The sequence below is a fragment of the Puma concolor genome, chromosome B3 (assembly GCF_028749965.1).
Source record: "Puma concolor isolate L17-30 chromosome B3, mPumCon1.1.hap2, whole genome shotgun sequence".
Classification (NCBI taxonomy): domain Eukaryota; kingdom Metazoa; phylum Chordata; class Mammalia; order Carnivora; family Felidae; genus Puma; species Puma concolor.
The window spans coordinates 2,915,386-2,940,086 of NC_141672.1; the positions used below are offsets into that span (position 1 = coordinate 2,915,386).

General features: G+C 48.0%; 1 protein-coding gene and 1 pseudogene across 4 annotated transcripts in view; both read left to right on the forward strand.

Annotated features, from left to right (window-relative positions):
* PPP1R13B (protein phosphatase 1 regulatory subunit 13B) overlaps positions 1-24,701 on the forward strand; it is a 102,710-nt gene that overhangs the window by 72,172 nt on the left and 5,837 nt on the right. For 2 of the 4 annotated variants that reach the window (XM_086708688.1, XM_086708687.1), the window contains exons 5-11: positions 11,070-11,171; positions 13,175-13,349; positions 14,124-14,320; positions 16,474-16,638; positions 19,344-19,524; positions 23,181-23,350; positions 23,729-24,227. In XM_086708688.1, coding sequence (XP_086564814.1) covers positions 11,070-11,171; positions 13,175-13,349; positions 14,124-14,320; positions 16,474-16,638; positions 19,344-19,524; positions 23,181-23,350; positions 23,729-24,227 — 1,489 coding nt within the window. Of the gene's footprint in view, positions 1-11,069; positions 11,172-13,174; positions 13,350-14,123; positions 14,321-16,473; positions 16,639-19,343; positions 19,525-21,220; positions 21,329-23,180; positions 23,351-23,728; positions 24,228-24,701 lie in introns of all 4 variants that reach the window. The other 2 variants (XM_086708690.1, XM_086708689.1) reach the window with 2 other exon arrangements.
* Positions 8,247-8,345, forward strand: LOC147579654 (U6 spliceosomal RNA; annotated as a pseudogene).

Here is a 24,701-nt window from a genome sequence, read left to right on the forward strand (position 1 = left end):
ACTCCTGTACGTAATAAATAATAGGATGATAGAAGTAAAGAGTCTTTATGAGGTTTTACAGCAAATGGATGTGACAGTTTTAAAATATGAAGATTCTTGGGGCGCCTGGGTGGCTCAGTCAGAGTCCGACTTCAAAGCGTCCACCTTTGGCTCGGATCGTGACCTTACAGTTCATGGGTTCGAGCCCCGTGTCGGGCTCTGTGCTGACAGCTCAGAGCCTGGAGCCTGCTTCGGATTCTGTGTCTCTGTCTTTCTCTGCTCCTCCCCATTCATGCTCTGTCTCTTTTCTCTCAAAAATAAATAAAAGTTAAATAAAATAAAATAAAATATGAAGATTCTTTAAAACGCCTCTCTTCACAAAGTGGAGTTAAATTCCCCTCTTTTTCTCCCAAACTTAGTGACTATGTCACAAACAATGTGACTTCTGAGGCTAGTTCACTAAAAAGATAGCTTCCCCCTGGCACTCAGTCTTGGATTATTTGCTCTGGGGGAAACCAGCCACCGTGTTGTGAGTAGGCACAAACAAGCAGCTCTGTGAGGAGTCCACTTGGTAGCCATGAGAGTGTGCCATCTTGGAATCAGTTCCTCCAAACCCAGTCAAGCCTTAGGACAGCTACAACCCTGACATTTGGCTGGGCCTTATGAGAAATCTTAAGCCAGAACTGCCCAGCCGAGCTGTTCCTTAATCCTTTATCCCCAGAAGCTATGAGCCATAATGAACGTTGGTTGTGTTTTAAGCCAGTGAATTTAGATGTGACCTGTTATCAGCAATAGAGAACTACTATGTATCCTTGGAATGAATAATGTGAGCTGTTGATGCCCAGATCATTCTCACAAGTATAAAATATATGAATTGAACAATGAAGACGTCCTTACATAAATAATAAACATATGTAGATGCAGTTGGAAAATAAAGTGTCATGTAATGAGAGTGTGTTGTACTCGCCAATGCCAAAAGTGGAAAAGCAGGCTTCACAGTATGTGTTGTTGGTGAGGAGGGGAGTGCAAAGGACTCATTCTTTGGAATGGTTTTGATATGTAAATTATACTTCTGCATCATTTTTGTCACCAGTTTTTCAACTTTTGAGGAGATTGCACTCAAACTTAAAAATAAAGTTTAGGGGCGCCTGGGTGGCTCAGTCGGTTAAGTGTCTGACTTCGGCTCGGGTCATGATCTCATGTTCTGTGAGCTCAGGCCCCATGTCGGGCTCTGTGCTGACAGCTCGGAGCCTGGAGCCTGCTTTGGATTCTGTGTCTCCCCCTCTCTCTCTGCCTCTCCTCTGCCAGTGTGCGTATGTATGCACACTCTCTCACGTGCACGCGTGCGCTCTCCTATAAATACATACATACATACATACATACATACATACATACATACATAAATGAAATGAATGAATGAATGAATGAATGAATGAATAAATAAATAAATAAATAAATATTAAAAGTAATAATAATAAAGTTATAGCCCACAACTGTATGGTCAACTAATTTTTGACAAAGCAGGAAAGAATATCCAATGCAAAAAAAGTCTCTTCAAGAAAAATGGTGCTGGGAAAACTGGACGGCAACATGCAGAAGAATGTAACTGGACCACTTTCTTCCACCACACACAAAAATAAATTCAGTATGGGTAAAAGACCTGAATGTGAGACAGGAAACCATCAAAGTCCTAGAGGAGAATGCAGGCAGCAATCTTTCTGACCTTGGTCAGAGCAGCTTCTTACTAGACCTGTCTCTGAAGGTAAGGGAAACAAAAGCAAAATCAAGCATGAACTGTTGGGGCCTCATCAAGATAAAAAGCTTCTGCACAGTGAAGGAAACAATCAGCAAAACTAAAAGACAACCTACAGAATGGGAGAAGATGTTTGCAAATGATACATCTGATAAAGGGTTAGTATCCAAAATCTATAAAGAACTTCCAAACTGGGGCGCCTGGGTGGCTCAGTCAGTTGAGCGTCCGACTTCGGCTCAGGTCATGATCTCACAGTTCGTGAGTTTGAGCCCTGTGTCAGGCTCTGTGCTGACAGCTCAGAGCCTGGAGCCTGCTTCCGATTCTGTGTCTTCCTCTCTCTCTGCTCCTCCCTCATTCATGGTCTGCCTGTTTCTGTCTCTCAAAAATAAATTTTTTAAAAAGTTAAAAAAAAAACAAACTTACAAACTTAACACCTAAAAAGCAAATAATCCATTGAAGAAACAGGCAGAAGACATGAATAAACACTTCTCCAAAGAAGACATCCAGATGGCTAACAGACACATGAAAAAATGCTCCACATCACTCATCATCAGGGAATTACAAATCAAAACCTCATTGAGATACCACCTCACACCTGTCAGAATGGCTAAAATTAACAACTCAAGAAACAACAGGTGTTGGCAAGGATTCAGAGAAAGGGGAGCCCTCCCACACTATTCGTGGGAATGCAAACTGGTACACTCACTCTGGAGAACAGTACGGAGGCTCTTCAGAAAACTGAAAATAGAATTACCCTACGACCCAGCAATTGCACTTTTAAGTATTTACCCAAAGGATACAGAAATACAGGTTTGAAGGGGTACGTGCACTCCAGTGTTTAGAGCAGTATTGTCAACAATAGCCAAACGATGGAGGGAGCCCAGATGTCCATCGACTAATGAATAAAGAAGATGTACACACATACACACACACACACCCTGGGATATAAGTCAGCCATCAAAAAGAATGAAATCTTGCCATTTGCAACTACGTGGATGGAGCTAGAATGAATTGTGCTAAGCAAAGTAATTCATTCAGAGAAAGACGTTATAGGATTTCACTAATACGTGGAATTTTAGAAACAAAACACATGAATGTATGGCAAGGAGGGTGAAGAGGAGAGGGAAGCATACCACGATAGACTTTTTTTTTTTAAGTTTATTTATTTTGAGATGAGAGGGGCAAAGGGGGTGGGGGGAAAGAATCCCAAGGAGGGATGTGAACTCACAAGAGGCTCAAACCCACGAACCTGTGAGTCGTGACCTGAGGCAAAGTCGGCCAGCTGACTGAGTACCTAGGCGCTCCACGCCTATGGACACTTAACTATAGAGAACAAACTGAGGGTTGGTGGAGGGGGATGGGGGATGGGCTGAATGGGAATTCAGGAAGGTACTTGCAATGAGCTCGGGGTGTTGTAAGGGATAAATGAGTGAATTCTACTCCTGAAACCAATATTGCACTGTATGTTAACTAAATAAAATTTAAACAGAAATAAAGTTATAGGACAGGAAAGCATCTTTAGGGTAACACAAGCTAAACAAGAGAACACTTCAAAACAGGTAGAGCTAGGGTCACCTCACCTGGGTGGCTCAGTTGAACGTCCGACTTCAGCTCAGGTCATGGTCTCACGGACTGTGGGTTTGAGCCTCGCATCGGGCTCTGTGCTGACAGCTCAGAGCCTGGAGCCTGCTTCCGATCTTGTCTCTCTCTCTCTCTCTCTCTCTCTCTCTCTGCCCCTCCCCCACTCTCACTTTGTCTCACTCTCTCTCAAAAATAAATAAATGTAAAAAAAAAAAAAAATTAAAAACAGGTAGAGCTAACCCACATGCACAGTGGACCAGAGGGTCGTAGAAGACACCCCCTCTTCGTCACTTGGCATGTGCACCCAGAACACATCGTTGGGACTCATCCAAGCCTGGTGCACAGTTTAGAGTTGTGCCATATCCTGTCCTCTGATGAGCAGCGGCTGGGTTGAGTAAATTGGTGACTGTTTGTCTGAAAGTAATGTCAAAATATCACTCCTTACAGAGCATTTAGTGTGTTTTGAGTGAAAGTCATTATACCAAAAAGAAAAAAAAAACCGCCTGAAAAATGGCATAATTTTTCAGGAACTGGGATAGTTAGAGTCATTACCTGAATGGACACTATGCAAGGTGGTGAATCCTTTCGTTTTCATAGATAAAATTGCAATCTTTGATAAGTTTTTTGCATGTTAGAAAAATACACTTGGCACATACTGACAGGCTGTTTGAATAAGATATAAAACGAAGTCTTCTTCCTAATATCATTCGCAGCTTAGGTTGGGAGACGTGCGTATATATGTTGCATAATTGTCTACAGTGGTTTGTTTTGAGAAACTTTATTACATATTTTTAATGCCTCAATTATGGTAACACCACTCTCAAGTTTAAAACATTACCTGAAGAGGGGCGCCTGGGTGGCTCAGTCGGTTAAGCGGCTGACTTCGGCTCCGGTCATGATCTCGTGGTCCGTGAGTTCGAGCCCCACGTCGGGCTCTGTGCTGACAGCTCAGAGCCTGGAGCCTGTTTCAGATTCTGTGTCTCCCTCTCTCTGACCCTCCCGCATTCATGCTCTGTCTCTCTCTGTCTCAAAAATAAATAAACGTTAAAAAAATTTTTTTTAATAAAAAAAAAAAAACATTACCCGAAGAGACAAAAAAAAAAAATACTTTTGATTAAAGCCATGGTACCAATTTGACGTGTGATCTAAAGGTTTCCATCATAATTATCAAGTAAGTCATAGTTTTTCTGAACATCTTAACATTTTAGTTCTAGTAGCCTGTTTTTCAGGGAGATGATGGCTTCATGAGTCATGACTCCTACACATAATTGGTACAAAGGAGACTTTGCCTGGGAAATAAGCCCCTTCTCCTTATCTAACTTCTGGCAAATTTTATTTATTGATAGCTTATTTGTTGAAAATCTGGTCATAGTATGTTTGGTTTTGATCACTTAATTGTGGACATTTTTATCCTTTTTAAAATTATTTTTTTGTAACTTTTAAAATTATATTTATGAAATCCTTTCTTTGCCAAGATGTTAAAATTTTATTTAAAAAGAAGATAATTAAAATGTAAACATTGACAGCAAGCGTTGGCAGGGATGCAGAGAAACTAGAACTTTCCTACGTGCCTCGTGGCGGTGTAAAATGTTACGTTTCACTTTGGAAAACAGTTTGGCAGTTTCTGTGAGTTCAGCATACACTTACCACACAACCTACCTGTTCTACTTCCTTGACTTTGGTTACCCAAGAGAAGCCAGAACACTTGTCTGCGTAAATACCGGTACGTGAGTACTTAAGACACCTTTAGTCATCATAGTCCAAAAGTGGAGACAGCTCCCATGTCCATTAACAGATGGATAAACGAAATGTGGTGTCTCCGTAGAGCTGAATACTACCCAGCAGTAAAAAGGACAAGTTTACCGACACATGGATCGACACCGTGAATCTCGGAAGCATTGTGGGTGTGAAGGAAGACAACCCAAAGAGGCACACACTGTACAGTCCCATTTGCATGGAATTCTCAGGAAACAGAACGAGGCTATCAGGATAGAATGACAGGCCCCACATCCGGAGTTGTGGGGGGGGGGTGGGGCAAAAGGAGTGGAATTGACCAGCAGGTGTCAGAATGCATTCAGCAGTGTACTTTATTTTTATTTTTTTTTTTTAATTTTTTTTTTCAACGTTTATTTATTTTTTTGGGACAGAGAGAGACAGAGCATGAATGGGGGAGGGGCAGAGAGAGAGGGAGACACAGAATCGGAAACAGGCTCCAGGCTCTGAGCCATCAGCCCAGAGCCCGACGCGGGGCTCGAACTCACGGACCGCGAGATCGTTACCTGGCTGAAGTCGGACGCTTAACCGACTGCGCCACCCAGGCGCCCCTCAGCAGTGTACTTTAAATGGGTGCTTTTTACTGCTTGTAAGCTATACCTCAATAAAGTTGATTTTAAAAGTAAACATTGGTTTCACTGTGTATTTGCTAAACTAGCCAGTTGTCGTTCTGTTTTAATCACTACCAGTATGGGTATCTTGGCCATTTTGTGTATGAGATGGTCTAGATTATATGCTTGTCAATTTTTTAAAAGTTGCTAACATCTTAAATTTAAGACCATAAAAGTTTGTTTTATTTTTGCTTATTTTGGGCGTTGTGAAATAATTTTATTAGAACTTTCTGTAAAGTCAAGAACAATAACATATTGGAGGGGTTAGCTTCTTGTTTGGTTTCATTGTTTTGGGAAAGGAGATTTTAAGAGAATCTTTTTGTTTTTAGACCCACAGCTCCCATAGTGACTAGACCCAGGGTGGCTGAGTGAGGTTGTGAAACATCCTGCTCTTCTGGTTCCTCGTGACCTTCCTAGGGGCAGGGGACAGGCTGAACACGCACTTTTACGAGAGTCCTCACTGCTACACTGAGAAATGCTGTTTTTATTATTTCACAGTGAAGATCCTAAGTATAAAGAAAACTGAGCTCAGGTTCTGTACCTCATAGTCGAATTTGATGAGTATCCTAATTGCTTCCCTTGTGAGAATCTTATCTCGTTGGTCAGAGTAGCGACACACAGAACACAGGGAGACATTTCACTGGTCTTTTATCTTACCTGCCACGTCTCGGATCTTGGCTGGCATAGCCAGGGTCAGCGAGGGATCCTGGTGTGGTGTGCGATGTGTATCGCACTCCGGACAATTCCAGTTCCCGTCACCCCTCACGACTGCCTTGCCACTTGTCCTCGGTCACTTCCTCGCGCTGGGATCTCGAGCACGTAGTTTGTTTTATTTTTTTAGCATTTGTTTATTTTGAGAGAGAGCATGAGTTGGGGAAGGTTGGGGGGACGGTGCGTGGGGACAGAGGATCCAAAGCAGGCTCTGCACTGACAGCACAGAGCCCGATGTGGGGCTCGAACTCCCAAACCATGAGATCATGACCTGAGCCAAAGTCAGATGCTCAACCGACTGAGCTCCCCAGACGCCCCTCAGAGCACATAGTTTAGTTTCTTCATTTACAGAGCTCCACTGCCACTGCCGCTTCCAGCCTCTCCAGGCAGACAGGCATTAGGGGAAGGGATCAGGAGGAAGGCGATAAGGGCCAGAGGGGGCTTGTGTTAATGAGGTGCTGAGAGACTCTGGGGGCACCCGGAGGGCTCAGTCAGTACAGCACGCAACTCTTGATCTCGGGGTCATGAGCTCGAGCCCCACAGTGGGAGTAGAGATTACTTAAATCATTTTTAAAAAGAACCTGGAGAGGCCGTTGAAATGGTGAGGAGGATGTAGGCTCTTTGTAGGACGACAGAATGAAAAGTGTGGGCTTTTGAGTTTGGGAAGATGCCGTCCACACTGGAATGTGAGGAGGCCCCGACTGGTTCGTAAATCCACTGCCCCGTGGCGGGCTAGGACCCTGCAGCTGCCGGGGCCAGGAGTCTCTGGAAGCGTCTCATTAGTCAGAGGGCCCAGTGTCAGTTCTCTGTCGGGTCAGTGTTTTGTATGCAAAAGTATTGTAACTTAGAGAATTGAGTCTTTTATCATTTTTGTAGGTAGATTTGTGGACGTTTGGAGAAAGAAGGGGATATGACCAGATACGTGATGGTGGAGGCTGGGGGCCAAGGTGCCTGTTTAGACGTGGGGTTGGGTGGGCCACGTTTGTTGTGAGAAATGGGAGAGCAACCCGCATTCATAGGGAGCGCAGACATGTCCCCAGAGCCCAGATGCAGGTGGAACGTGTCGTGAGAGGGGCCCGAGCCGTGGGGCCCAGGCAGCAGCCCCTGCAGGGAAGGGTATGAGAGCAGCGGGAGGCCGGCGAGGCGTTTCCTGTCCTCCGGGCCCTGCGTGGAGGAGCCCGCTGGGCCGCTTCTGAGAGACAGCGCGAGCACCCACTTCTGCGCCAGTCGTGCTGCTTGTGGAAGTGGCTCGTCCTCTCCGTGACCTGGAGCTGAGTTCACGAGGTGACTCGGCCAGGAGGGACCTCCGGGAGCCCAGGGAACGGGATTTGATTTCTTCTTACTCGATGCGATGACAAGAAACAAACGAGGAATTCGGTCATAGGTTCGTTTGAATGCACGTGGAGACCTGGCAACTGGAAGGAGGGCTGAGCTGACCTGGAGGGAGCACAGTGACAGGCCCCTCATAAAAGGACTGCATTGAAGGGTTTCGTTGTCCTGAAAACTGAAAAGGTGCTTCTTTTTGCTGAATTTTCACATTGAATAATTCAGGGAAGATATACTAACATACAAAATGTAGCATATTTGTTGACTCGTAAGTTTATGGTGGTTGGTGTTTTTAGAACTCAGTTAAAATACAGTTAAGGGGCGCCTGGGTGGTTCGGTCGGTTAAGCATCTGACTTAGGCTCGGCTCGGGTCATGATCTCACGGTTCGTGGGTTCCAGCCCCGCATCGGGCCCTGTGCTGACAGCTCGGAGCCTGGAGCCTGCTTCGGATTCTGTGTCTCCCTCTCTCTCTCTGCCCCTGCCCCGTTCACACTTTGTCAGTGAAGTTACACGGGTGGTGCCGCACACGTGCCAAAAAACTGGAACAGTAGAGAATAGTGTGGCTCTTGTGTAAGGTTGACACACGAATTTGTGAAGTGTTCCATATTTTTTGTGTTAACTGTGCTGGAACTAAAATGAAAATAAAAAACAAAAATTCACAGAAGAATGTTCACTTTGAAAAAATTTGTTGAGCTGTGCACACTGATGCATAGTTTTCTGTATATAAGGTCTTCTTGAAGGTGTACAGTGTTATCAAGTTACAACATATATTAGCGTATGCGTAAGATCTACCTGAATTACTTATGCCACACGGCACTGCCCTAAATGACAGAGCAGTGCAGTGTGATGGTGACCGGTTGAATGTCTCCTCTGTGCTCTTTTCACTGTTGCTGTAAGTCACTGGAGGGGAGACCAAATAAGGTTTGTTGAAGTTGTAAATTAAGAAATTAACGTAAATTGAGAGATTTGGTGACTGGACATAGTTTTTCTCTCGTCAAAAATACCTTCAAGAAGTAAGAGTTCTAATGGTTTGAGAAATACCTTTTATTGCAGTGATTAGAATATTGTAGTAAGTGGAAATTAGCAAGCCCTTATTAGAGTTAAAACAGAAGTTTCAGGCATTTTGAGGGTATTGCCGGGCATTTTTGCTTCTCGTGCAGTAAACAAATTATTTTTCAGATGGAAGTTTCTGTAATGTGGCAGTTCACAGTGTCTAGTTCTGAAAAGGGGTTTGCTCCATATTGTTCCCTTAGGATCTTAGATAAACAGAGTGGGGGTTCCAGATGGCAGCGTTGGACATTTTTCAAGAACGTGCTTGAGCACCTTGGGAGACGGGGAAGCCCAGAGTCAGCGCAACAGGGGTTACAAGAGGGTGGAAGGGGAAAGGGTTGCTAAGAGTACAGATGAACAAAGTAGAGAGTAGTGGCCTGGGGAGGGGCTGGACGCTGCCACAGGAGGGATCGGAGGGAGACCAGCCTGGCTGGAATTGTAACTCTGCCCCTTCACCGCCTCTGAGGGTGCCCTAACACGTGTCCCTGCACCTCTCCCCCGTGACTCCTCCCCCAGCGTGGGGCGCACATACAGTCCACACACACTTGTTACGAAGATCATGTCACACCGCCTGTAACATGCCCAGCATGGTAGCTACAGGCAGTTCGTGTTTAGTAAAGAGCGTGCTATACCGATGGTCGGAAACAAGGACCCTGTGCCCTGCTTTGCCACGTGGGCCGTCTCGCCTGTGGAAGATTCTTTGAACTCCTCCGCGCTCGCTTTCTCCCCTGTAGAACGGGGATGTAACGTTCTCACCTGGTACTGTTACGGTGAGGCTCAGCACCCTCACCGGTGGAGGCACCTAGTCCAGAGCCTGGTGTTACTAATCAGCAGCAGAGCATAGGGACGTGCCTTCCAGTTCCATCAGTGGCCGCTCCTCTGGATCTTACCGTTTCGTGCTCGCTCCTCGTACAGAATTCTGTCAGCAGTGGGTCAGTCCTCGGTGTTTTTAAGGAGGTATTTGTATTTTTAGAATCGTCTGTATTTTTTAGCTTCTTGAGACCGGGTGGCAGTAAAATGACATTTGTCCCCAAGGGTCGCTACACATTCATTTTTTAGGTTGTGTATTCTCAAACATTTGACATCTCCATTCATTCAGATTCATCCTTAAATAGCCAATCAAAAAAAGGTTTGGGACCCCCCCTTTCTTTCCCCCAGTATAGTTAACATACAGTGTTATATTCGTTTCAGGTGTACGATACGGTGATTCAGCAATTCCATACATGACTCATCAGGATAAGTGTACTTTTAATCCCCTTTGCCTGTTTCTCCCATCCCCCACCGCCCTCCCCTCCCCACCCACCCCCAGTTCCAGTAACCATCAGTTCTCCAGAGTCCGTGTTTTGGTGTGTCTCTTTTTTTCTTTGTTCTTTTGTTTCTTAAGTTCCACGTGAGTGAAATCATACGGTGTTTATCTTTCTCTGACTGACGTAACACTGTCCTCTTTAGATCCATCCATGTTCTGAATGGCACTGTTTCGTTTTTTATGGCCGAGTAATATTCCGTCGTCTGTGTGCACACCACATCTTCTCCGTCCATTCATCTGTCAGTGGACACAGGCTGCTTACATAATTTGGCTATTATAAATAATGCTGCAATAAACATAAGGGTACATACATCTTTTCAAATTAGTGTTTTCATTTTCTTTGGCTAAATACCCAGTAGTAGACCCATATTACTGGGTCATATGGTAGTTCTGTTTTTAATTTTCTGAGGAAACTTCATATGGTTTTCCACAGTGACTGCACCAGTTTGCATTCCCACAAGTGTGTCTCTTGGGGTGTGTGTGTGTGTGTGTGTGTGTGTGTGTGTGTGTGTGTCTGCCTGCCCATCCCTTTTTTTTTTTTAATTTTTTTTAACGTTTATTCATTTTTGACAGACAGAGACAGAGCATGAGTGGGGGAGGGGCAGAGAGAGAGAGGGAGACACAGAATCTGAAGCAGGCCCCAGGCCCTGAGCTGTCAGCATGGAGCCTGATGTAGGGCTCGTACCCGTGAACGCACGGTCATGACCTGAGCCAAAGTCGGGTGCTTAACCGACTGAGCCACCCAGGCATCCATGTCCCTTTTGAATATAGTATCTGGTATATTTAAAAAGCTGTTATTTATATTTAATAAAAGCTGTCAACGAGTGAGAAAAGTTCTTATGTACCAAGTAATTTGTATTATCCTAACTTCTACAAGGGAGGCTCTTTAAGATCCTGATGCATATTTGTTCTGACACGAGAAAAACGATTATGCAGATAGACCTTACATTGCAGCCTGACCATGTTTTGCTCCCCATAGGTTGGAAATCCACGTGTAGAACTTACCCTCTCAGAGCTCCAAGATATGGCAGCCAGGCAACAGCAGCAAATTGAAAATCAGCAGCAAATGTTGGTTGCCAAGGTGAGTTTATAAAAGCAGAGGTGGGAAAATGTTCATAAAGAGTGTTATTCAGCACTTTCTTTTTTTTTTTTTTTTTTTTTTTTAATTTTTTTTTTTCAACGTTTATTTATTTTTGGGACAGAGAGAGACAGAGCATGAATGGGGGAGGGGTAGAGAGAGAGGGAGACATAGAATCGGAAACAGGCTCCAGGCTCTGAGCCATCAGCCCAGAGCCTGACGCGGGGCTCGAACTCACAGACCGCGAGATCGTGACCTGGCTGAAGCCGGACGCTTAACCGACTGCGCCACCCAGGCGCCCCTCAGCAGTTTCTTTAGACTGGAGTGAACACACCCATGGGCAGCACTTGTAGGTAGGACCAGGTCACGGAAGTATCGAACACAGTGTCCTCCTGTCTTTGTTACCTCTTCCGTAATGATACATGAATACTGTAGCTTCTTCGAGTTGGGAAGGTATCTGAGCAAGACCCTGGACACCCACACTCAGATACCCCAGAATAGGAGGTGGTTGACCTTAGTCAGCTATAGCTGAAATCTGGAGGAAGACACTGGTCATGGGCCCACAAAACAATGACAGTTGGTTATCTAGGCTTCCTTTATGCCACTCCACGTGGACTTTGGTTTGTGACGACGCAGGGCGGAGTTAACGCTCTCTACCTACACGAGTTGTGCATTTGTCATTGAGATGCCTTAACAAAATTTGAACCGTTTCTTATCACAGACTGAAAAATCAGCCCTATCACCCAGGCCTGCTGGAGAATATTCTTGTTGGAATGATCTCTGAAACTGCTATATAAGGAGAATATGGAAACATTTCTGCCTGGGTTCTTATTGCTTTCTCTGTAGAGAGATTTGCTTCATAGCCAAATGTCCAATCCCACTTTTTTCATTTATTGAGTGACCATATAATTCATTGTACTATATCCACTTTTATGTGGATATATTATAGCATAAATTGGGCTTGTTTTTAAAAGTTGTCTTGCAGGAAGAAAAGTTGTCTTGCAAGGTTTATTGGATATACAAGAATAAAAAAAAACCAGTTTAGAGTTAAGTAAATTGGGAAGTATTTCATCCCATTAATAAGGTTTCTCAGATGAAGTGCACATAGTGTTATGCAGTTATGACATTCTCTAGTTCTGCTTTTTGTTTCCTTTCCAAATACTGATCCAAGAGTATTACCCCTAAGGAAATTCTTAGATATTTTCAGCAGCATAAATTACAAGTTAATGCTAACACAAGTATATGCTGTACGCATTGAAGCACATATTTCCTTACTTTGGAGTGTCACGTGTGATTCCTACATAATCACACTTAATCCTCTCCTTACTTAGGTATATTTTACACGTACATGTGGGACTGTAATTCACGTCAGCTGTTACCCCATCACACTAATAGGGAAAAGACTCTTGAAGAGTATTGCGTATATTTTTACTCTAGGATTGTCCTGTTTTCATTTGGAATGTTTCATTAGTTTCAAAGAAACTTAACCCTAAAGAAAACAAACACTTCCTTCACTGTTCATTGTGACCTAGCAAATTAGAGGTTTATTTCCTTACTGATCAACTTGTCTTCTTTCAGTATAAAGCCCTTTGCTTCAGTGCCGGTTTCCTTTAAGAGATAAATAAGGGACCTGGGGAAGCTGCTTTGTGGCAGCAGGAAACGTGCAACCGACAGCAGGAAACTTAGGCTGGACGGGGCTTCACACAGGATGAAGATGAGACTGTGTGAGCGGGTGTGGCGCGCGGGCCGTCCTCCTGCTGAGAGACTGAGGAGGTGTTTATGTGAACCGAGTGTGTAGATCGGTGTGCGGAGTACAGCGCCCTCATCAAAGTCTTCAGCTGTATGTGCCCAGGCGTTCCGTTTTGTGTGGGCTGACGTCCGCAAGAGTCCGTGGGCAGTTTAACGATAGCTGATGCTGTGCTGTCGCACACTGAGACCTTTTTTTAATGTATGAAAGTGATCATCTGCTTCGATTTTCGCAGTCACCTGTTTCGTTCTTTTGTCAGGAGCAACGTTTACATTTCCTAAAGCAGCAGGAGCGCCGTCAGCAGCAGTCTATCTCTGAAAATGAAAAGCTTCAGAAACTGAAAGAGCGAGTTGAAGCCCAGGAAAACAAGCTGAAGAAAATCCGCGCCATGAGAGGACAAGTAGACTACAGCAAAATCATGAACGGCAACTTGTGTACGTTTGTGCCTCGCCCGGCGCCCGTGCTCAGGCGTAGATAAGATGAGAGTCCAGCTTCTGGACGCTTTGCACGCGTGGACCAGTGTCACATCTTGCTATAGAAAGCGCAGTGACGTGTTGCTCCGATACCTGCATCTCCAAGGATGCGGATAGGTTAAGGGATCCTAGAAAGTCTCTCAGTGCGGTGGGCAGGCCCGTTGTTAACATTTGTAACATGTTAGCCGCCCTCTGCGTTGGGGCCACGGCGCCGTGAGACTCCACTCATCAGGAGGGTCTCTTTAAATTGAACGGCCTAAACTTCATCTGTGTAGTAAGATAAACCATACAGATGCTCATTTCTTACTTTTGTGTGTGTGGTTCTTTGTTCCATTATCAGTTTGGTTAGTGCCTACTTTGTGTGACAGTGACCAGCAAGACAGACTTGGATTCACGCCCCTTACAAAGACTTTGGTCTGTTGGTGCATTGAGATTCCTAAGTGGCTTGGCCAAGCTACTCTTTGGACTGGCTGCCCCAATTAAAGCATATTCAGTAATTAGTGCACACATAGTTTGCTGTATGGGCAGTCACATCATGTATTCCAGAGGCTTGTCAGAAAGTGCATTGGATTACGTATATCACAGTTTTCTCCCCAAAGTCTAGCGCTAGGTGATGCCACAGCTGAGTTGAATGCACAGAAGTGAAGAAATCACAAAACCAAAATAACAAAATGCCACGCATGCACACAAATATCAATAAATGATGTCTTTTTCTTTATCGGGGGGACATTTTAGCTGCCGAAATAGAAAGGTTCAGCGCCATGTTCCAGGAAAAGAAGCAGGAAGTACAAAGTGCAATATTAAGAGTTGATCAGCTCAGTCAGCAACTGGAAGATTTAAAGAAAGGAAAGCTGAGCGGGCTCCAGTCTTACAACGGCAAGCTGGCGGGACCGGCAGCGGCGGAGTTGAAAAGACTGTACCAAGAGCTACAGGTGACTTTGCTGGGTGTGGGGAGCAGTGACATTAAGGCCTCTTTCAGGCTTTCTTCTTAGTAGTTTAATAGCAGGCACAAAATGTACTCAGTAAAAAGGATTTTTTTTTTTTTTACCGTTTATTAACTTTGAGAGGGAGAGTGAGAGCCAGCACAAGCCTGGGAGGGGCAGAGACGGGGAGAGAGAGAATCCCAAGTAGGCTCCAGGTGTCGGCACAGAGCCTGACGTGGGGCTCGATCCCACAAACTGAGATCGTGATCTGAGCCAAAATCGAGTCAGACAGTTAACCTACTGCGCCACCCAGGCACCCCGGGGACAAAGAATTTTTAAAACAGCATTGCGATTTAATTCACATAGCATATGGTTCACCCACGGCGAGTGTACAATTAGTTGGTTTTGAGCATCTTCAGAGAGTTCTGCATCCACCACCACGGTCCATCTTAGAACGTCTCCACCACCCCCGAAAGAAGCCCCATCCCTCTTCACCATAACCCCACACCCCCTATCCCCTAACCTGGCAACCGTGAACCTGCTGTCTCTGGATTTGCCTATTCTGGAAATTTCATATGAGCAAGTCATGCAGTGTGTGTTTTTTGGTGACTCTTAGCACGTTTCAGTGCAGAGATTCAGTACGGAATTTAATTGGCAATATGATGAACTGGGGGAAAAGTTAAGCTTTCGGTGACGTTTGATGTCTCTGTGTACCCTGTGTTTTGATGAGGGAGATGCCTGTTGTTAAATCGTCGCCTCACTCAGCCTCAGCTGCTGTCACAGACCTCCACAGACTGGGGGACTTTAGCCACAGACGTCGATTTTCTCGCAGCTCCATGGGCGGGGTGTCCAAGGGCAGGGTACCGGCACATTGGGTTCCTGGTGAGGGTTGGCTGCCTGCTGTGTCCTCACAGCTCTGGCCTCTCTCCTTCCTCTGATGAGGCACCGACCCGTCACGGGGGCCCCACCACCAGCTACCATCACACTGAAGGCAACATAGGGATTTGGGGATGACCCATTCAGTCCAGAACAGTCCTCAAGATTTCTATTTCTCAGAAGTTATCATTCAGCAGATGATTTTTCAAGCCAGAAACAAGTTTTACAGTTCTGTTGGCACTTGCCAGAAAAGTTATTATATCATTTTTATGAAATGAAAATATGTAACTACAGAGAGTAAAATTACTTTTGTTGCTGTTAAGTTCTCTAATGTAAATGCATAGAAATAAAGAATGTATGGCTTCTTTTACATTTTAAGCAATTATTAAAAGTTCAGGGGTTTATTTTAAGTTTATTTATTTTGAGAGAGACAGAGACTGTGTGAGCAGGGGAGGGGCAGAGAGAGAAGGAGACAGAGAATATCAAGTAGGCTCCGTGCTGCCCGCGCAGAGCCCAACGTGGGGCTCAAACTCACAAAACCGTGAGATCATGACCTGAGCCAAAACCTAAGAGTCGGATGCTTAACCTACTGAGCCACCCAGGTGCTCCAGAAGTGCAGGGTTTTTAAGGAATTTTTTTTTTTTTTTTTTTTTTTTGAGGCGTGATGGATGTAGTATATTGACTTACACTGATTCATTTGCCAAGTTTTCTGACTGCAACCTAGGTCACAAAGTCCACGTTGCCTCCTGTCTGGCACACACATGTGCATCTGAAAGAGCTTAACAAGGCTTAACCTTCTGTGTGTGGTGCACACTGATGCCTTCTGTTCTGTATTTCATTTTTTTAAGTGCTGGCTACAAGCCGCTAAAATGCCACCACACATTCCAGTTGGAGAGCAAGGCCATCCTTTGTGAATTTCTTGCCGCCTCCACAGTAGGATGCCTCATTCAGTGGACTGTGTGGGGTGGAGCAGTCACCTGTCCTTGGGTCCCTAGAGGACATGCTCGGTAAAGTGCCATTGCCAAGGGCCACGGTCATGATCTTCCGTGGCCGTCACTAGTACCGGTCGCTCCGTGTGCTCTGAAGAAGACGTTTGCTTGCAGACACAGAAGAACTCCGTTCTGGAGCCATCCACGTACACCTGTGGAACATTTAGCACATGGGTGACCGTGCATTTTATGAATACACATAAGTACTTAACGTTACTTTTTCTTCTGTTTTTACTTTACCTGGCAGTGAGAATTTGTTTAATGCAAATCATGAAAGTCGTATTTTTTATTTTGCAGATTCGTAATCAGCTTAACCAGGAACAGACTTCAAAGCTCCAGCAGCAGAAGGAACTCTTGAATAAACGCAACATGGAGGTGGCCGTGATGGACAAGCGGATCAATGAACTGCGTGAACGTCTTTATGGGAAGAAAATTCAGGCATGTGAGAAAGAAAATATTTGTGTAAGATAAGCTACTAAAAATGATTCAATGCACAATTGCACATCTTCACTATAATGGCATTTTGCTCCCCCATCTGCCACAGCTGATAAAACATAGATTGGCCATAAACCATTAAAAAAAAAAAGACAGTAGAAAACTCTTTCCAAAGCCACATTTATTTCCTGGTATGTGAAATCAAAACCTCCCTGGCCACAGCCACAGCCACTGTCTCCCTACCCCCATCTCCCCTGTGCTGTTGTGTCTCCACCCTTGGGGAAGCTGTCGTTCTGGCCTGGCAGCACCCGGGCATGGTCGGTCCCACTCTGCCACTTGAAGCTGTGCCACGTGGGCACATTCCTTGACCTGTGCAGACTCGAGTCCTCGCTGCAAACTGATATGTCCTGCCTGCCCCAGCAGTCGTCGTGAGCATTCTTAGAATAACCCATATGGGAGGGCTCTGTAAACTCTGCAGCAAAGTGCTATATAAAGGGTTAGTGCTTTTTAAAAATCTTTATTTGGTATTTTGACTTTCAAAGGTAATAAATGCTCATTGGAAAATGAAAACAGTGCAGAAATACTTAAAAGAAAATTTGAAAGTTCCTGCCACCCTATTCCCATTCTCCAAACAGGATAGTTTTAATGATTCCAGTCTTTTGCTTAATACAGACAAAAAGGTACTTAATTTTTAATTGAAAATGGAATTGTAGGAATTATATCATTTGCACTCTTCTCCTCGTCTTTTTTAACTGCAACATGGGTATCTTTCTAGGTCATTACCTCACTCCTTTTGCAGCTTCTCTACAACACCCCACATCCTGGGGCCTGTGGCCCCTTTCCCTGACCTCCTCGCCGGGTGTCCCCGAGTCCTGCCGTTAACTCTCGGCACATCAGTGAGCAGGGGCACTCCAAAGAGCTTGGGGGACGAGGCACTGCTATGCGTGGCTCCTGGCCTGCCTTCCATGGTGGCGCCAGGGTTTGAAGGAAGCAGTGCCCGAGTGCAGGGCTGGAGCGGGACGGGGAGGTGGGCGGGCGTGGGCACCAGCTAGCTGGGAACAGCTCCCCAAGTGTCCTCGTCCACACTCCGTAATTGGTACTTTGACAGTTTGACAAGTAACCTCTTGTCAGCTGCTGCGGCTCTGGAGGCAGCTCCCGGGAGGCCAGTGAGAGCCCTTCTGGGGCTCTGCCTGGGTGGGCTGGGGTGAGGGGTGGGGACTGCCATTTCTTTGTCCTAATGAGTGGTGTCAGGTGAAATCTCTTATTTACAAACCAATCTACCCCCCCCCCCTTTTTTTTTAAACCAGAGAGTTCGTGGTTGATCTGTAGGACTCTGTGTTTTCAAATGACAGTTCTCCCATACTTGCCTGGCAGGGGAGATACCATGGTCAAATGATGGTTCTCCTTGCTCTTTCGAGTATCGTCCTCTTGCTCACACAGCACTTTCTGGCTGTGCTCCATCAGTCAGGGCTCTCCAGAGAAGCGGAATGAGCAGGGATGTGGAGAGTGATTGCTGGGTGTATAGACTGACTTTAAGTAACTCGCTCACGTGGCTGTGGAGGCTACATGCCTGACACCTCCAGTCCGGACACGCAGGGGCCCTTGATGCCGCTGCTCAGGTCTGTAGGTCGTCTGCAGGCCCAGGGGCCTCTTTCTCCGAGCACATCAGTCTTTTCTCTCTCAAGTCCTTCGGCCGATTGCACACGGCCCACCCACACAGTCCGCTTCATTCACAGTCTAGTGATTTAAACGTTGGTCTCTTCACAGCAGCATCTAGGCCTGTTTGAGTAGATATCTGTGGCCTAACCAAGTTGACACATAAAATGAACCATCACAGATGGCTAGGTAAACGTTACTTCTTACATTCCACCTGATAGTTGAGGTGATCCTGAAGAATGTGGTGCCTCTGCAGAAATGTGTCTCCACCCAAAGGTCCTAGGCCCCTTTGGGCAATTGTCAGAGTCCTGGACCCTCTCCCTAAAATGATACATGCTCATGGATGCAGAATTTTGCAAACAATTGTAGGAGGTTATGGATCTCTTACAGCCTACCTGGGGTCCCTAAGGTGTCCGTGACTCTCCATTTAGATCCCTGTTGTGGACCCTCTCGTTGTTAGGCAGCATCACGTGATCAGTGTCCTTGGCTATAGTGTGGTGTCCTTGCCGAGAATGGCAGGGTTGTCTTCAGGGCACTGGTCAGAGGGTCTCCTGGTTCCAGGCCCTGTCACTGTGCCCTGCACGGCTTGTTCAGTCCTTACACCAAGCCTCAACTTGACTTTACAGACATGGGCACTGAGGTTCAGAGCCATTAGGTCACTTTCACTTGCCCAAGGCAGCACAGTGAATAAGTGGCAAAGCAGGATTTGAAACCAGGCTCAGAGCCCAGGCTTTGACCGATGCCTCTGCCCACCTCGGGGAGAGAGGGAGAGCATCCCCCAGTATAGAGGGTTCCGCAGAGGTGTCCTGGGAAGCTGTTCTATTCCATCGCCAGCCCCTGTTTCTCCCAGCTCGCAAATAGGTAGGAGTTGTCAAAGAGAATCACTTGTGTGGGACTGTGGGTTGAGGCCCTTCTTTCAACACTTGCCCTTTCTAGATACTGATTTTTTAGGGTGATGGAGCTTCCTGAGGGCACATTATTTAGTGAGTGGCTCAGGTGAGAGCAGTCAGTCATACTAGGCTTGTGATTTCTTTAATTTAGGAGAACCTTAACTCTCATTTCTTCCCATTTTGTAGCTGAGCCGTGTGAATGGCACGTCGTCACCACAGTCGCCGCTCAGCACGCCTGGCAGGGTTGCTGCAGTGGGGCCTTATATCCAGGTCCCCAGTGCCGGTGGCTATTCTGTCCCAGGGGACCCCATAAAGCCCCAGTCTCTCACTATCGCCTCAAGTGCTGCCCACGGAAGATCCAAATCCGGTGAGTGGCCCGGGCCCTCGTCTTGGAGGAAAGCAGGTGAACAGGGAAGGGGCACCCTGGGGGCCAGGAACCTCAGAGGAGGCTGCCACGGTACGCCCCAGGCTCTGCCCACCCTCAGTCTCCCCCAAGTACTGTCTCCCCCTTGGTCCACTAGGGCGGTGTTGGGGAGCTGTGTGCCACCACGGCAGCGATACAGCCCCAAAATGAGAACAGATTCTCTTTATTGAGCTGAGTGTCTTTACTGTGTGGCTTTTCAAACCACAGAGTACTTCTTCGGACCCGATCCGCTCGTGCCGCAGGTTTTGTGTCCGGGTGAGGGCGCTTTCGCCTGCTGCCCATCCCAGCAGAGGGGGTAGCCTGTCTGTGGACAGTGCGCTGGGGCTGGTCTTCCCTTTCCCCACTCGGCGCGTTCATAACCAATCCAGAGGTCTGCAGACCATCACTCTGGCCCTCGGCCACACCGAATCGTGCGGTGGGACCAGCACCGTGCTGGCGCGTAGCACTCCTGGGGACGCTGGGAAGCCTTGTGCAGCCTCCGGTTCCCAACCAAGGGCAGGCTGGGTTCTCCGTGGGGAGGCTGCTCTCCCTTCTCGGAAGAAGGCGGCTGCTTTCCAAACATGAGGAAGCCGGAGCTGCTTTGCAGTAAGATTTTCTTTACGCTGGGCTGAATGTCTCCCCGTAAGACGTGGAATGGCGGAGCACAGGTGCAAACCGCACGGCCTTCCCTCTCTCACCAGTCCAGGGCCGGGCCGGGCCATGCTAGGCCGTGCTAGGCCGTGCTGAGCCAGGCTGAGCCAGGCTGGGCCAGGCCCCTGTTGTCAGGATTGGGGGTGGAGCTTGGCAGTCTTCCGTTCACTCGTGTCCTCTTCCCTGTTGCCCAGTCTGAGCAGCAACAAGTCTGCCACTCCTGCTGTGGGGTGTCAGGGCTTGTTGTGACCCTGGCAGGATAAGCGTCACCAGCCGTCGTGGGCCACGCGCCCTGGCTGGGCTCTCTCCACGGCCGTGTCTCAGCAGCCACGTGGAGTGCATGGTTGGTGCGAGTCTCTAATTGCAGCTTGCTTTGAGAAGCGGTTATTTATAGTTTGAACCGCCCCACTGTGGGAGTAGGTGTTTGTTTCCAGGGCAGATAATTCGTACAGCCAGCTACTTCTCTGCTCACTTTGTTTTATTATTTATTTATTTGTTTGTTTGTTTGTTTATTTATATATGTATTTATTTTGGGGAGAGTGCAAGTGGGGGAGGGGCAGAGAGAGGGGGACAGAGGATGCGAAGTGGGCTCTGTGCTGACGGGCTGACAGCAGCGAGCCCGACGCGGGGCTCGAACTCACAACCCACGAGATCATGACCTGAGCCAAAGTCGGACGCTCAACCGACTGAGCCCCCCAGGTGCCCCTCTGCTGACTTCCCAAGCCAAGGACGTCTCCCATTCCCCTCTTCTCTGTGGGTGTGTGAGGCCGGGCCGCCTCACAAGGGTTTTGAGGAAAGGACACCCTTCTGGGCCTGGAGAACGTGTCTTTCAGAAGTTCAGCACCAGCCTTGTTCTTTCCACTGCAGTGTAAGGTGACCGCACACAAGAAACCTGTGTCCCCCACACTGGGGACAGAATCCCGCCCAGGTGTGGAGCTGGGGTGAGAAACCTCCCCGTGGGGACCCTAACTCATGCTGTCGACTGTCCTTCTGGTGCCGTGTCACACAGATGGCCATGGGAAGCCCAGAGTGACCAGCTCGTGGACAGTACCAGACCTCGCCGTCGGGCCTGACCGCAGCCCCTCAGGGCACTCTGCAGACTCGTTGCAAACTGTACGTCAGCTGGCAGGCCCAGTGGGGGCTCTGGCCCTTTCTGATACTGCTGAATCAGCAGTCGTTTATTTTTCCAAACTGAGAAGGGTCTGCTCATCACATCTAGGCTTGAGAAAAATGCCACATAATCACAGTCTGTCCCTTCCTTCAACAGACAGGTGTGAAGCTTGGGCCGGGCCACACACCACACCCTCCTCAGGAAAGGGTCTGACAGATGCTGGCACAGCAGGGGATTTTGGGTTTTGTTTTAGGAAATCCAGATGATTTTTTGAGTTCGTTAAAAACTTTAGTTTTACCTCCTGTGCGAGAACCTCCCATCGTACTTGAAGATAATTGTCCCTTTTAATCCTTTATAGTAAAAATAAAGGCTCTTTCCTCTGCACCCCCTGTCCGAACACGGAAATTCCCGGTCCCTTTTTCAGTCCCTTTGGGGCTCCCGTTGTGGATTTTTGGAGCAGCTGGCCGGCGCCACTCTCTGAGACCCCTGGGGCCGGCCCCTCCCTCCCTCCCTGGTCTGCTGGGCCCTGCTCAGTTCCCCATCGGCCCAGTTGCCACCTCCGCGTATCCTGCTGAGCCTGCGTGCTTCTGGCCCACACCCCTCCCCCCCCCAGACGGCCCCCAGATCTAAGGTACGGCCGAGGGTTCCTGAAGGCGCACGCGCTTCTTGCCTGGAAGCGGCTGACCGGACGCGTGGAGCAGGGTGGTCCGGGCTGGGGCCTCGGACTGCCTCACCAGCACCCTTGCGGCCTGGCTGGCGCCGCGTGAGGCTGCTGCTGACAGGGCCCGGCGAGGGCGCCCAGAGGTCACTGCACGGGAGGGCCTTCCGCACTTGGGCTCGGAGCACGCTGTCTCCCGGGCCTCAGGTGTTGGCTCTGGCGCTGTTGTTCTGAGGGGGAGTGGCTTTCCTCCTGCTCCTTAGTTATGCCCACCTGCTGGCGCTGGCTGGGTGGGTGAGGAGAGAGGATGTGCTGTTCCTGTCAGAAGCGCCCAGAGCAGTCCCTTCTGATTGCTTTCCGTTCCCTGTGGCTGATGGCTGGGTGTTCTCCACTCGGGTCCAGTCCGGCACCTGGGCCTGCCCTGGCAGCGGGAGCCTGAGTCGGAGGCTGTAATGTGGCGCCTGCAGGTGCTAGAATGTACTCACGTGGCTGTGGCTGCTTGGAGGGGTTGTTTCTGCACCCTTTTTCAGTTTGGAGAGTGCCTTGTTAAAGAGCAGCTTTTCAGCAGCTTTCCTAAAAACCTGGACGTGACTTTGCTTTCTGATCACTGCAACAGAATGATAACTGGCTACGCCAGTCAGGGGAGCTTGTACTGGCCTCTTCTGCTCATAAGTTATTTTGAGAGGATAGAAGTTTCTAACAGAGGAAAGTCAAATTTTTCTTTTAATGTGGAAGGTGGTACAGGTCAAGCCTGTTATGAAGTCAAAGGATAGATCTTTTGTTTCTATTGCTGTATGTGACCGTTGCTGTATGTGACTGGTTTTGTAAGTAACGTTTGAAAAGTAAGTGCTCAGGCTCATTTTATTTCCTGGTGTCGATGTAGTCGATTTGACCTGCATTTAGATAGGGGCCCGGGAGCGTTTCCACCGTCCTCTGGCCCCTCGCCTGGGTTGGAGCAGCCCTGTGCACGGTGACTGAGTCTCTGTACACGGGAAGGCGGTGCGGGCGCTGGCGGGGCCTGGCCAGCAGACGCCGCCCTTGGTCTTGCTGTGCACAAGCCTGTGTGCGGGCAGGGGTGGCCGGCCGCCTGGGTAACGGAGCTCCGTCAGAGCCGATCTTTGTTTCTAGCAGAGGGCTGTTCCTAGGTTGGTTCAGCTAAATCGAGGAAAAATTATACTCAAATTCTGTGTTCTTTTCAAGCCAATGATGGAAACTGGCCAACGTTAAAACAAAATTCTAGTTCTTCAGTGAAGCCGACGCAGATCGCCAGTGTGGACTGGAAGGACTCAAACGTGGAGGGTCCTCTCAAGCAAGGGGCCGTCTCGAGCCAGCCTGTGCCCTTGTCAACTTTAGGAGCCACAGAGAAGCTGGTAGGCCGTTTGTCCCTGTCACAAAACACAGACAGGGTCCTCACTGTATCACTGTTCAGCCTTTATCTTCATCTGAGGGCTGTGAGGTGGGAGGTGTCACGAGGCAAGTTAATCCTGCTTGTATCTAAATTATGACCGAGTCTGAAGAAGACTGTGGTCCCTCAGCACTGAGCGCCTGCGAGTGGAGATGTGTATCGCTCAGGATTGTTCCATCATGGGCGGGTGATGGGCCTGATTCCCACGGTGGGCCCTGTGCCTGGTCACAAGCTGATTTGAAGGATTACAAGTCCGACTTTGTTTTCTCTTGTGACTGTGGCTAGAAATACGCTTAACTTTTCAAAGGGTAACTTTGTTTTTCTTCTTAACATCTCAATTTAGGGCGTCGAGATCGGTAAAGTGCCACCCCCCCTCCCTGGTGTTGGCAAGCAGCTGCCTCCCAGCTACGGGACATACCCCAGCCCTGCGCCCGTGGGCCCCGGCTCCACAAACTCCCTGGAGAGGAGGAAGGAGGGCAGCTTGCCCAGGCCCGGCGCAGGCCCGCCCAGCCGGCAAAAACCCGCCCCGCTGCCCACCTCGGGTGGCCACACGTCTGCTTCCTCACAGCAGATTCAGCAGAGGATCTCTGTGCCGCCGAGTCCCACGTACCCGCCGGCGGGGCCGCCTGCTTTCCCAGCCGGGGACAGCAAACCTGAACTCCCACTGACTGTGGCCATTAGGCCCTTTCTGGCTGATAAAGGGTCAAGGCCACAGTCCCCCAGGAAAGGACCCCAGACAGTGAATTCAAGTTCCATCTACTCCATGTACCTCCAGCAAGCCACGCCTCCTAAGAATTACCAGCCAGCGGTGCACAGCACCTTAAATAAGTCTGTTAAAGCAGGTACAGTGGGTTTGTACCTTGTCTTGGGGCTAGGGAGTCATGCTTTTACTTAAAGTGCCAGTCCATAGCCTTACATTCGGGTCACAGACTATTTAGGATTAAAAACAACTTTTTTTTCAATGTTTATTTATTTTTGAGAGAGGCAGAGCACAGGTCGGGGAGGGGTGGAGAGAGAGAGAGAATCCCAAGCTAACAGCACAGAGCCCAACTTGGGGCTCGAAGTCAAGAACCGTGAGATCATGACAGCCAAAACCAAGAGTCGGACGCTGAACTGACTGAGCCCCCCAGGCGCCCCTGGGATTAAAATTTTAATTCTTGTGTACAGCGTGGCCTTAGGTGTCCATGTGAGTTTGGGGTAAAAGGCAATGGGTGGAGTTTTGTAGCTGGATCACATGGGAACTGACTTCCTGCCTCAGCACCTGCCTTCTGTGGTACTCAGGAAGCCCGGTTCCCAGAAGGAGGTTCCTCTTTTTC